This window comes from Crocodylus siamensis, chromosome 1 (assembly GCF_052110815.1).
Source record: "Crocodylus siamensis isolate JL-2025a chromosome 1, ASM5211081v1, whole genome shotgun sequence".
Lineage (NCBI taxonomy): Eukaryota > Metazoa > Chordata > Crocodylia > Crocodylidae > Crocodylus > Crocodylus siamensis.
The window spans coordinates 116,614,790-116,628,426 of record NC_143395.1 but is presented as its reverse complement, the minus strand read 5'-3'; the positions used below and the strand labels follow the sequence as shown (position 1 = coordinate 116,628,426).

Genomic DNA, 13,637 nt, shown 5'->3' with positions numbered 1-13,637 from the left:
CTGCCAGAATCAACTATGACAGAATCTAAGCCTCAGCAATAGTCATGTGCCCTTGAGCACTGATTTAAATAACCTTCTGTATTTGAAACCTGACCTGGTGTCTGGATGCTACAATGGCAAAGCATTAGGAGGTTCAGTGCTTAATATTATGGCCATTGACCTACAGGGGTCAGAGTTTAAGTCTTAAGTGTACATAAAGACAGCATTTTTAAAAAAGACTGCTACTTCAAGTAGGAAATCCTTTTGAACAAGAGAGCATTGAACTGTGAGTTTTCTCCCAGCATTGGGTTGTTTTGGAGGGTTAGAATCTAAAATAATTTTGACTTTATACGGTCGGGTGGCAGCTGGGTTTCAAACAACAAACCTTCATCTTTTCACAAAGGATTTAATCCACAGTTTGCCCCCAAAGGGAGAACAAAGTGTGCAGACATAACTATACAACAATCTCTTAAAATTCAACAGTCTACTGCAACAACAGCCTCAGCACTCGCAACTATGCAAGCTATATATTGTACTGTAGGTACAACATATCCCACTGGCCAGAGATCTCCCCTAGGATCTGAGATGGTGAGAAGTTCAGTTTAAGACAGGCATGGAGCACAACGAAGATTGTTATGCTTCTGAACAGCTGAAGCAGAGAGTTAGGCGCACAGCTGCTGAAGACACAGGGGCTCTTGCACATTGGAACGTAAAGCCCCTCAACAATGTCACAGCGTGCAGCACGCAGGGCACACGAATGCTCTGTGCATTCCAGGTCAGGTTGTTCTTTATCCAACTGCTCCCTCAGTCTGAACTGGGATTAAGGTCTAGAAGTTCAATGGGCAGAGAACACTTAAAATCTGTTGCCCTGTAACCAGACAGATACAGGCACAGGAATCATAACATTAGCATGCTACTGTATTTACTCAAATCCAAGATGAGGTTCTCTTTCACCCCCAATCAGTATGGAGGGGAAAAGCATCCTCCTGGATTCAAGTGCTGGTCTGAGGCAGGTAGCAGCTCAGTTTTGACTTTGGCTCAGGGATGGTTTATTTGGCAGGGGAGGGGGCTCATGGCTGGGGGAGTGTAGAGGAGACTGCAGGTCGTGGGGTTGAGCTTGTAGTCTATACCTGTTCCCCCACCCCCTGCCTTCCCTGCTCCCTTGCTGCTCCCCAATTACCTCCTACTCCAGCTCTGGTCCCTTCAGCTCCAACACGGCCCAGCCAGGAGCTGCTACCACTTTTCACCGGCTGGACTGGGCTGGGGCTGCCGCTGCTGCTGAAGAAGCAACAGAGCTCCAGCAGAAGGTAAGGTGGGGAGGTAGGCAGGGAGTGGGGGAAGCAGGCACTGGGGGGGGAAGGGTAGGAGGCAGGCTGCAGGGCAGGGGCAAAGGACAGCAGGGGATAGGAGAGACAGGCAAGCAGGGGCAGGCACAGACTTGGAAGGGCAAGCAGCAGGGGGGCTTGTGGTGAGCAGGGGGAAAAGGGGCAGCAGGTAAAGAGCTACTGCTTTCCCCATCACAGCAGTCTTGGGGGTGGCTGCAAATTTAAGATGACTTTCCACTAATTACATTCTATGCACAGAAAATCCCAACAAACTTATTATAATAAATTATTAGGGAGGGGTCATCTTAAATTTGAAGTTGTCTTGGATTTGGGCAAATACAATAGATCTTCATTTCCTTGGTTGGCAGAGGGTTTCAGAAGTACAGTTCAGGAACCACTGGTTGCCCCATTACATGATGTGATGATCCAAGGACTCACCGGGACAAACATGACAGCAATCCTTATGGGGTGCCAGATTCATCACAATTATAACCCCTACTTTTTTTTCCTTTCACATTACATATCATGCTGCCTGTGAGTGGTGCTCTTGAGCCTGTCATCTAGTTCCTACTCCTTCCTGGAGGCTCTCTAATACGATGCATCTCTTCTAAAAAAGCCAAAAGGCCAGTGCAGTGGACAGCGACAGCAAACACCTCTTCCCCCAGGGGGAAAACATAATTCCTCCATGAAACATCCCTGCTAATTCTGCTAATAACAGGATGAGAGACAGGATGCAGAAGCCTGAGTTTGAGGTGACTGGATTTGACCTGGATTTCCTATCAAATGTACAGCGTTCATCAGGCCATGATGCTGCCTTGACTCAAAAGAACGGGGAACTGGGACCTAGTTAGAAAGTTGGTTTCCGCTGTTTGAAACATTGTTTGCAATGATGTGAAATCCCCTTCTCAGTGTTGGCCCAAGTGAACATCCTTGGGGAGTTGCTATTTCAGAGTCATAATCACAGAGTGTATGCATTCTTGGTGCAGCACATTACGGGAACTAAGCAGCAACAGTAATCTCCAAGAATGTGTTTACTGGGCATCTCGGTTTCTATTGGTCATGCTTCTAGTCAAAACCAAAAGTCAACTGTATCTGCAGAACCAGATTTCCAGTTCTGGATACATTTATGCTCAAAAATGAAAAACACATCAGTGACTGATAAGGGCAAACACCACAATAAAGAAGGCAAACTCAAAGCTTCACAGTTTTACACTGACATTATATTTGGTCAGAAGGCTGTGGGTTAAAGGGGAAGAGGAAAACTTAACATAATAAAAAATCCCCTCTACTATTAACAGAGAAAAACCACAAACATACCATGAGTATTTCCACATTTTGAGTTAGCTTCAGAGTATTATATCTCTAGAAGAACTGCATAATGGATTCAATTTGTAGAAGCAACTTGTGTTTGAAAAAATTCAATTGATCACAAGCTTGCAAATTAGATTTAGAAACAACTGGAATTAGAACAAATGTGACTTTGTCTTTTATTATTTACTGAACACATTTCTGACCACTTTTACATCCTTCGCACTACTGTCTACACAAGCAATATAATTGTGTGTAAATCTCAGATGCCTGTCCACTCTTTATTTATTTTTGCCTACCATGAGGATTTTTCATGTTGTTAATATTAATATTTTTCCTGCAGTTTTTCCTCTGGGCCCAAGCCCTCTTTGTGATAGCCAATTTAGAGGAATGGGCATCTTCCATATTATGGCGTGGATATGTGTTTACAGATGCACATTTTAGCTCCCTTCTCTTTCTGAGCTATAATTGCATGGAGAGCAGCCGCCAAGCCTGATGTTGTTCCGCCCCCATTTTGCAGAGACTTCCACCTGAGGCAAGGAGGTAATTTGGAGGGGGGCAGGGGTGGTTGCCTTTTATAGAGATGCTGAGGAAGGTCGTTATACCAACTGTTACGGCTGATTATGTGGCAGACAGATATTTGTCCAACAGAAGTTGGATGAGACTACCAACCCATTTTACACAATTTTGAACAGATGGCGACAACGATGACCTGGGCAGAAATCTTAATATGGCTTCAGGTGAGACTGTACACAAACTGCATATTTGTACTACAAGCTGGTCTGTTTCCACAATGGAGCCAAAGACTGATATTTCTCTTTAAATTGGGTTCTGCAGGGTGGAAAAAAAATCAGGTTAAAATAAACACATCCCTCTCCAATCATCTCAGCATCTCACCTTGGCGAGATCCTGAGAGTCTGTCAAACTGAAGTGTCCAAGTATGTTATTTTATGACTTTAGACATTGGCAATATATGCCCCTGTCATTCTGAATAGCAGTTTTTCTGCTTATTGCTATTAACAGTAAGCTATTAGGACCTTATTACATCATTCTGAATGTTAGTTTCTATTCATACAAAGCCAGTCAGCATAATCAGAACTACTGTTACTTTCAGAAGCATCTTAGTTTCACAGTCTCGTAGATGTTAGGGGCTGGAAGGGACCTTACATATCATCAGGTCCAGCCCCTCTGCACATGGACAGGAAAGACTGCTGGGACCAAATGATCTCAGCAAGGTGGGCATCTCATTGATTCAAAGTACAGCAAAAGCTCTGTTATCTGGCACCCACGGGGAATGGGGAAGCGGGGGGTGCGGATAACTAAATATGCCAATTATCTGAGAAGCGCAAACAGGTGTCTTTGCCTGTTCGGGCCATTGCCCCTCCCGCTGTACCTGGTGTGCCACTTGGTGTCAGTGTCCTGGGGGACAGGGAAGGGGGCCTCCATGTAGGCTGCTTCACCACAGGCTGTGGTCCAAAGTCAGCCAAAGTGGGACTCGGCGAAACCGGAAGTGGGATTTCTGGTTTTGCTTTTGCCACGTCCATCAGCATGCCAGTTAATGGGGCATGCTGGTTAATAAAGTGCCCAATAACACAGCTTTTACGGTATCAGTCACTAAAACTTGCTCATCTTGAATTCATGGAATAATTTTGATTCATTTTAATGGCTGAAAATTGGATTTATCTTCTGGCAAATTTTACCTGGGCCTTGAAGAAATTGCCACAGTAGAATGTTTTTCAGTATAAAAGAATCTGAATATTTTGTCATCTGAGAGACTAAATGGCTCCAGTTGGAAGAAGGTTATTTTCCTTCCGAATTCTTTCTACTTCCACATAATCGTGCTACATGGAGGCAATGCCACTCGGAATGAAACTGGCACTGATAGATCAAATCAGTGACTTGGAAGAGGGGGCAAAAAGCACCCTGTTCAAATTTGCTGATGACACTAAGATGTGGGGGGGATGTGGGCACGCTAGAAGGACGGAACAGGCTACAATCAGACCTAGAAAGGTTACAGGGGTGGGTGGATGAGAATAGGATGGGATTCAACACTGACAAGTGCAAGGTGCTGCACCTGGGGAGGAAGAACTAGCACCATATCTACAGGCTAGGGAACTCCCTTCTCGTCAGTAGAGACAGAAAAGTATCTTGGAGTCATCATTGATGCCAAGATGAATATGGGCCGCCAGTGTGGGGATGCAGTCAGGAAGGCCAACCGTACCTTGTCATGCATCCACAGATGCATCTCCAGCAGGTCTAGGGAGGTGATCCTCCCCCTGTATGCAGCACTGGTCAGGCTACAGCTGGAGTACTGTGTCCAGTTCTGGGTGCTGCACTTCAGGAGGGATGTAGACAACATGGAGAGGGTCCAGAGGAGGGCCACTTGCATGATCGGGGGCAGCAGGGCAGGCCCTACGAGGACAGGCTATGGGACCTGAACCTGTTCAGCCTCCACAAGAGAAGGCTGAGGGGGGATCTAGTGGCCTGTTACAAGCTAGTTAGAGGGGACCAGCAGGAATTGGGGGAGTCCCTGTTCCCCCGAGCACTACCAGGAGTGACAAAAAATAACAGTCACAAGCTGGCAGAGGGTAGATTCAGATTAGACATCAGGAGGCGCTACTTCACGGTCAGGGCGGCTAGGATCTGGAACCAACTTCCAAGAGAAGTGGTGCTGGCTCCTACCCTGGGGGTCTTTAAGAGGAGGCTGGATGAACACCTTGCTGGGGTTGTTTGACCCCAGTACCTTTTCCTGCCATGGCAGGGGGTCAGGCTTGATGATCTGCTCAGCTCCCTTCCGACCCTACTAACTATGAAACTGAAACTGTCGCTGTAACAAGCATCTGCCTATATCGGGTCTGCTTTGACCATTTTCCACTGGTGTTTCCAATCTAGCATCAAAAGGTTATTGTCCGTTGCAATTTTCTATATCATGTCAAATAGATGAAATGTCTTTAGATGACACATGTTAACTGATTTGTGATCAGTTTCTTAACAAATAACTTTTTCTGATCCAGAATCGCATCTCTTTGGATGAAATCTGTTTTCTATTGTAATTCATACACATACGCTCAGCATGTACACTCTCATTCCTGAAATTCTGAAGACAAGGTTCTTTGGGTAAATGCAATATCTTTTATTACACCAACCCAATAGCTGGAAAGATTGTTCTTTGCAAGCTTTCGGGTTCAAAGACCCTTCTTCATGCACAGGGAGAGTTTTCTGAAAGAACTCATCTACACCATCCATCTAGACTGAGGACTGACATTATTCTGTCAGTAAAAGAAACAGGCACTCCAGGAACATAACTATCCAGAGTATCTATTCATATTTCTTAGTTCCTTTTTATTCTCAGGGTCTGCAGAACAGGACTCATGAGGAAAGGGGCTGTGGTCCAACTGCCCTGGGACTTGTAACACCTAGTTTCTATTCCCAGCTCTGCCACTGGCCTGCTGGGTCACCCTGGGCAAGTCACTTGATAGCTCTTTGCTCCCTTTATCATTTCTTAAAACATGGATGATGACATTTATATACTTTGTAATATGTTTTGAAATCCACAGGCAAAAAGTTCTATGTATGAACTAAGTACTATTAATAGTGTCTATCTTCTCAGCTTGTTCCTCGCTTTGCACTTAAGTTTTCAAACAAGTGCTATAATGATGATACGAAAAAACAGAGCTATATTGGAATGGAACTTTTTATATGCGAGAATAAGTTTTTTCACTGATTGACTACAGGGGATTGGGCATGCAGGATTTTGGCTGCTACCATTTTAAATCCTATGTCATCTAGCCCTGTTCTGAGAGCACGTGGAACAGAAACAGACATGGTGGCAGCTGTTTTTTCCCCTGTATATACTAGGGGCTCCTAATATCACTGGGATATTAACTATATTAACAAGAGCAGCAATTTGTTGAAAAAATATTCCTAATCGAAATAAGGTCCCAGGGTCCAATTTTTAAGTATGGGTCCCTTTAAGTTATTTAAAATCAGACATATTTGCTATTGAGGTCTGCATTTACTTTCTTAACTTGTCCAGCTGGCACAAGACTAAGAAGTGTAGGCACTGGAAATACTGGGCTAGATATTTTTGTGCACTGCTGCACGTTACCCCTAGCAGTAGAAATCCCAGATCCTGGGATAAAAGCAAGAAGCAAAGAAACAAGCATACACATTTCAGTAGGAAGTGACAGTAAACAGAAACCCTCTCAGTCTCCACACACAGAGAGGTTTTTATTAAGGACTACTAAAATTAACATTCCTTTTAACTTGTTTTTTTTTTAAAAATACTCCATTCTCTTGGCACCTTCTTCAAAAGCGCAACTGCAAAAGCATGAGTAAAAAGGAAGGAGAAACCAGTTTCAGCATGCAACTCCCCTCCCACCCTCATATTCTTTTTTTCTGGGCCAGTTTAAGTTTAGGATAGTTTTTCAAAAAGAGAGATGCAGTTCGTAAGGTGTGTGAAGTCAACTACATTCTGCACCATTGTCAAAGCACCTCTGTTTCTGTTGGACATACAGCTAGGGGACACACAGAGAGGAAAAAAGAAATATAAAAAGGTCAAAAAAGGGAGGGGTAGTAGGTGTCAAATTCTTTTCCTCAAGGGATTCATCTGGAACCATGCAAGATCAAATCCATTTAACATGAATTAGCTGCTTCATGCAAAAATTCCTGCACCGAACTCCACCCCGCCATGCCCAAACTTACTTCCTTTCAGTCTCTGGTGTTGACACAGCACTGCTGAGGCCAAGTGATTCCTATAAGAGAAGATACATTGCTGTGAGCACAGACACAACAGCAGGCTTTCCCCAACTGGTGCAGAATATCAAATTAAAAAAAAAAAAAAACCACAACCAAAACAAAAATAGATGATTAAAGTCACTGCGCTTACTTCAATCTGGGATCGCAGCTGGAGGGATGTGGGGCTGGCATCGGGTTTCTCCTAAAAGAGAACAGATGTCAGGTTAATGAAACATCCGAACGTGGCAGCATTCCCCACAAAACCAGCTAGGAAGGGGGAGAGGAAAGAAACAGGAGAGAGGAACAGATCATTGCCAAACTTCAAAACCTTTCAAAAGGGAACCATTAGGAACCACTCCCTGAAGAAACTTGGAGAGAGTCAAAGACAGGTAAATGACAAGATTAGCACAGAGCATAGCACAGTGGATGACCAAAAAAGAGGTAAGCTCAAATTTCAAGAAAAAGATCACAGGAATGGTCTTTGTGGAGTTATCAATATTTGTGACATTCTTACATGAGGACGGACAGCCTCATGAAACATTTTTCCATTTCAGATCTATGCCCCACTCATAAGAAAAATATGTTTCCTTCCTTCCTCTCATTCAGTCACTAGATGTCTGCGTGTCTCCAGATGGTCTGTGTTTTTGATCCCCGGTAAACAAGGGAGTCAAAGCTAGACCTCAAGTTGTACTGAGGTTTTCTTATGTCAATAAAGTAGTTTGCATTAATAAACACCTCCCATTTTAAGACAAACTGTGACTCTACATATTGTGAAAGTCCCCCTGTCTGCCCTCTGTGAACTGCACACAGGTTTAGGGATGGACCTCAAAGGGGTTATTGATTTAACCAGAGCCATAAAAAGAAATTAACAACAAATAATAGGCCGCAGACCAAACATTTGCAGGCTCACCTGTGGTTTGTACAGGTTTCAAAACATTGCAAAACATTAAAATGGCATGTCCTACGTGATATATAAAAATTGTGTTTTTAACTGAGTACTTTTCATCCAGTAAATCCGTAGTAAACAGATAGGCATTAGCAACATAATTTCACAGATGGGGAAGCCAGGCATTGTATTGAGTGGTTTGCCCACTGTCACAAAACGAGGAGCTGAGAACAGCCTCACAGAAGTCTGGATTCCCAGCCCATTACGCTAAGCTAATGCCTATGATCTCTATTAGCAATATGAGAATTTCTAAAAGAAAGCGTTTAAAAAAGTAACTGCTTACTAGAAATCCACTGTTTAAGTGAAGACCTTTTGATCTGTCATAACAACTTTTCTGAGTGCAGATCCTGGAATCCTAGATTTGGAAGCCCAGACTAACGCCGAAACAGCTTTTGTTTCTGCAAATCTCTAATGAAGGATGCTCTAAAACTTGCCTAGGCCACTTGTCCCACTGATCAACTGTTCAGAGAGTTAGTAAATTTTCTTTGGAGATTTAATTTCATAGAATCATAGAAGTTGGGTCGAAAGGGACCTTGTAGATCTTCAAGTCCGACCCCCCGCCTGGGTGGGAGAAAAGACTGGACTCAAATGAGTCCAGCCAGGTAGGCATCAAGCCTCTTCTTAAAGATCCCCAGGGTAGGAGCCAGCACCACTTCCCTAGGAAGTTGGTTCCAGCTCCTACCCACCCTAACTGTGATGCAGTTCTTGTGGATGTCTAATCTAAACCTACTCTCTAATAATTTGTGTCCATTGTTCCTTGTCATGCCAGGGGGTGCTAGGGGAAACAGTGTCTCCCCCATAACCTTTCTGGTCCCCCCTAGTGAGTTTATAGACAGTCACCAGGTCCCCCCTCAGCCTTCTCTTGTGAAGGCTGAACAGGTTCAGGTCCCGCAGTCTCTCATTGTAGGGTCTGCCCTGTTGTCCCTGGATCATGTGGGTGGCCCTCCTCTGGACCCTTTCAATGTTGTCCACATCCCTCCTGAAATGGGGCACACAGAACTGGACGCAGTACTCCAGCTGTGGCCTGACCAGCGTCGTATAGAGGGGGAGGATCGCCTTCCTGGCTGTACTTGAGATGCGCCTGTGGATGCACAACAAGGTCCGGTTAGCCCTGCCAACGTGACCTCGCACTGTCAGCCCATGTTCATCTTGGAGTCAATAATGACTCCAAGATCCCTTTCTGCCTCCGTGCTCTCAAGAAGGGAGTTTCCCATTCTATAAGTGTGCTGCTGGTTTCTACTGCCTAAGTGCAGCACCCGGCACTTACCAGTATTGAAATGCATCCTGTTTTTGTTAGCCCACCCCTGCAACCTATCTAGGTCTTGTTGCAGTCTTTCCCTCCCTACTAGCATCCTCACCTCACCCCAAATTTTGGTATCATCAGCAAATTTAAACAGGCTGCATTTCACGCCGTCGTCCAAATCACTGATGAAGAAATTGAACAGCGCAGGCCCAAGGACTGAGCCCTGAGGGACTCCGCTGCCCACTTCCCCCCAAGTCGAATATGACCCGTCCACCACCACCCTCTGAGTACGACCCTTGAGCCAATCTGCAATCCATCTGACTGTGTAGGCATCAATGCCACAGTCGCCTAGTTTTTTAATGAGGATGGGGTGGGAGACGGTGTCAAAGGCCTTGCTGAAGTCTAGAAAGACTACGTCGACAGCAACACCTGCATCCATTGCCTTTGTGACCTGATCATAAAAGGCAATCAGGTTGGTCTGACATGACCTGCCCCTAATGAAACCCTGCTGGTTGCCCTTGAGCATCATCCCTGAAGCCGGCCCATCACAGATGTGCTCCTTGAGGATCTTCTCAAAGAGTTTCCCAAGGATAGAGGTAAGACTGATGGCCTATAGTTGCCTGGGTCCTCTCTCTTCCCTTTTTTGAAGATGGGGACCACGTTAGCTATCTTCCAATCATCTGGCACCTGGCCTGAACACCACGAGCGCTTGTAAAGCTGTGCCAAGGGCCCTGCAATAACCCCAGCTAGCTCCCTCAACACCCAGGGGTGGAGAGCATCTGGACCCGCTGACTTGAACACGTCCAGCCCCTCCAGAAGCTCTCTAACCCGGTCCTCCCCAACCTGAGGTCTGGAGGCGAGTCCATCTGGCATCACAGCGAGGAAGTCCCAGTCCCTGCACAAGAAAACGGAGGTGAAGAATTGGTTAAAGAGTTCCGTTTTCTCCTCTGGTGCAACCACCAGATTGCCCAGCATACTTTGCAAGGGCCCCACATTACCCGGTGCCTTCTTCATCCTCCCTATGTATTTGAAAAAGGACTCTTTATTATCCTTGATCTTGGACGCTAGTCCTAGCTCTATGTCCACCTTAGTTTTCCTGACAGCCCTCCTACAGGCCCGAGCAGAGGAGGTATACTCCTCTTTGGAGATAGCACCCCCCTTCCACTGGGCCCTGAGTATCGTTTCCTTAAGGAACAACCACTCGTCCTGGACACTGAGTTCCCCTGCCCTCAAGGACCCCAGCGCCTCACCCACTAGTCTCCTCAACTTGTTGAAGTTGGCCCTCCTAAAGTCTAGGGCTACCGTCTTGCTGTAGGCCCTTGACACCCTGTGCTGGATGGTGAATTCCAGCAAGCGATGATCGCTATTGCCCAGGTGGTCAAGAACCTGGAGGCCCCTTACCAGGTCATTGCCTGTGGCCAGGACCAGGTCCAACAGGGCGTTTCCTCTAGTGGGACAGTGCACCTCCTGGATTAAGTGGAGGTCCTGTATCTCAGCTAGGAACCTCCTGGAACGGTCTGTCCTGGCTGACTGTCCAGATAATTAAAATCACCCATGACAACTACATCCCTTGCCTTAAGTGTCTCTGCAAGCTGGCCTGAAAATTCCCGGTCCGGCTCCTCCCCTTGATTGGGGGGGTCTGTAGTAGACCCCCACCATCAAATCGCTCTCCCCACGGTCCCCTTGAATCTTAACCCAGAGCACTTCAGCCTGCCCTTCCTCTGACCCCATCCTGCTGGCAGCGGATGTGTAGTGCTCCTTGACATAGAGCGCCACACCCCCACCCTTCCTTCCTTCTCTGTCCCACCTGTAAAGCCTATAGCCCCTAATGCTGACTGCCCAGTCATGGGACGAATCCCACGACGTTTCTGTTAGCCCTATGACATCTGAGGGCGAGTTCCTCCTGTTTATTCCCCATACTGTGAGCACTGGTATATAGGCATTTAAGGCCTTGCAAGACTGTGTGTGCCACCCCCCATTTAGGGAGACTGTCTGGACCCCTGTTTCTTGCCTTAGCACTTAATGTACTGTTGCCAACAATGGACTCAAATTTAAATTTGCCTTGCCACAGTCAAACCCTGCCTTCTATGGCAACAGAAAGTAGTTCGCTTGTTCCCTGTCTTATGGCAGCCCCCTTCACCTCCTTTTCTCCAAATGAAACATACCTTGCTCTCTCAACCTTCCTTGTATGGCTTGCACTTCACCCTCTTTATTACCACATTGCTCACCTCTAGATCCCATCCAGTTTTTCTCAATATCCTCCTTAAAATGTGGAGCCCAGAACTCAAAAGAATGATCCAACTAAAGCCTAACCAGTGCCAAAAAAAGCAGTACTATCACTGCCTATATCTTGCAACTAATACTGCTTTTTTGCAACTCCATCACATTGCTAAATCATGATGAATTTGTAATCCACCACAACCCCTTCTCAGTAGTGCCCACACAATTCTTTCTCAATGTGTATTTGTGCATTTGCTTTTTCTTTCCTGTGTATGTACGACATCTTACACTCACTTTTGTTGGAATTGTTGTCTACAGTTGTTGTCTACAATTTATTGAATTATTTTTATTCTAACCCTATCCTCCAAAATTTTGGCCCTCCTGGTAAAAGATGGAGATGTGTCAAACTAACTTGTTTGTTTCTGTTTTCATGTAAGATGCCTTTCAATTATTGCCACCAGATAGATGCATATTTTAAAAATCTCCCTTTGGCTGCATTTGGCAATCAACCTTTGCAATGCTGATATACTTGTATATTGTACAGATTTTACATATGATAACAAAAAATATTCAGGCTTTAAGAGATGAATTTGAGAAAATATAAGGCGAATTTCCCCAAAGTTACTAAAAACAAGAGTTCACAGGAAAATTCATATTTTTTCTCGACACATAAAAAAAGTCAAAGAAGCTTAAATGAAGTGAAGTCTTAAGCTGAGAATAACAGTGAACATTCTCCAACTAGACATTTCCAAATGTATCTAATCAAATCAGTAACAGTCCTTCCAATGATTTTAATGGGCAATTGATCAGACCCACTATGCCCAGCTGAAGATTTTAGACTAATAGTTTTAATGTACTGTTGTTAACAAAACACTTGGCTCTTGGGGGAGGTCCCTGAAGACTGGAAGAGAGCCAATGTTGTGCCAATCTTCAAGTAGGGGACGAGAGAGGACCCAGGCAACTATAATCACTAACTGCTATCCCAGGGAAAATCCTGGAAAAATTCATCAAGGAGTTTATGTGCGATACGCCTGCAGAAGGTAGGATTCTGAATGACAGCCAGCATGGTTTTATCACAGGCAGGTCTTATCTTACCAAACTCATCTCCTACTACAACCAGGTAATTTGCCACCTGGATAAGAGAGAAGAGGTAGACATTGTATATCTAGACTTCCAAAAGGCTTTTGATCCGGCACCCTGTGATATTCTCACAGGGAAATTGGACCCAGAGAGTTCTGATGAACAGATCTGCATTGTCCTGGCAAGAAGTGGCCAGTGGTGTCCCTTGGGGTCTGTGCTTGGTCCAGTGCTTTTCAACATCTTTATCAATGATTTGGATGTGGGGTGAAGCTCTCACTGGCCAAATTTGTGGATGACACCAAGTTACGCAGCAGCGTGCTCACGCTTGAAAATAGGCTGCAGATACTGGTGGACCTAGACAGGCTAGCAAGTTGGGCAGATCAGAACCAGATGAAGTTCAATGTTGAGAAGTGTCAAGTGCTCTATCTGGGGATGAACAATCCCCAACATACTTACAGGCTCTGTGGTGCCAAACTGACCAGCACCATGACTGAAAGGGACCTAGGGGTAATAACAGACCATAGTCTGAACTTGAGCCATCAGTGTGATGCTGTAACCAGCAGGGCAAACAATACTTTGGCATACATCAACCGATGCATCTCATGCAAAACCAAGGAAATGATTCTTCTTTACTCAGCATTAGTGAGACTGCAGCCATTCCTGGGCACTGCACTTCAACGAAGACATGGAAAAGCTTGAGAAAATCTAGAGAAGAGGCACCCATATGATCAGAGACTTGCAAGGCAAGCCATACAAGGAAAAGCTGAGGGATTTGGGTCTCTTCAGCCTAAAAAAGAGC

General features: G+C 45.2%; 1 protein-coding gene across 7 annotated transcripts in view; it reads right to left on the bottom strand.

The window, feature by feature from the left end:
* Positions 1-13,637, bottom strand: part of SASH1 (SAM and SH3 domain containing 1) — an 840,287-nt gene that overhangs the window by 85,913 nt on the left and 740,737 nt on the right. For all 7 annotated transcript variants that reach the window (XM_090041059.1, XM_090041065.1, XM_090041073.1 and 4 more), the window contains 2 exons: positions 7,501-7,551; positions 7,317-7,366 (listed from right to left, as the gene is read on the bottom strand). In XM_090041059.1, the coding sequence (XP_089897185.1) occupies positions 7,317-7,366; positions 7,501-7,551 (101 nt within the window). The remainder of the gene's footprint in view (positions 1-7,316; positions 7,367-7,500; positions 7,552-13,637) is intronic.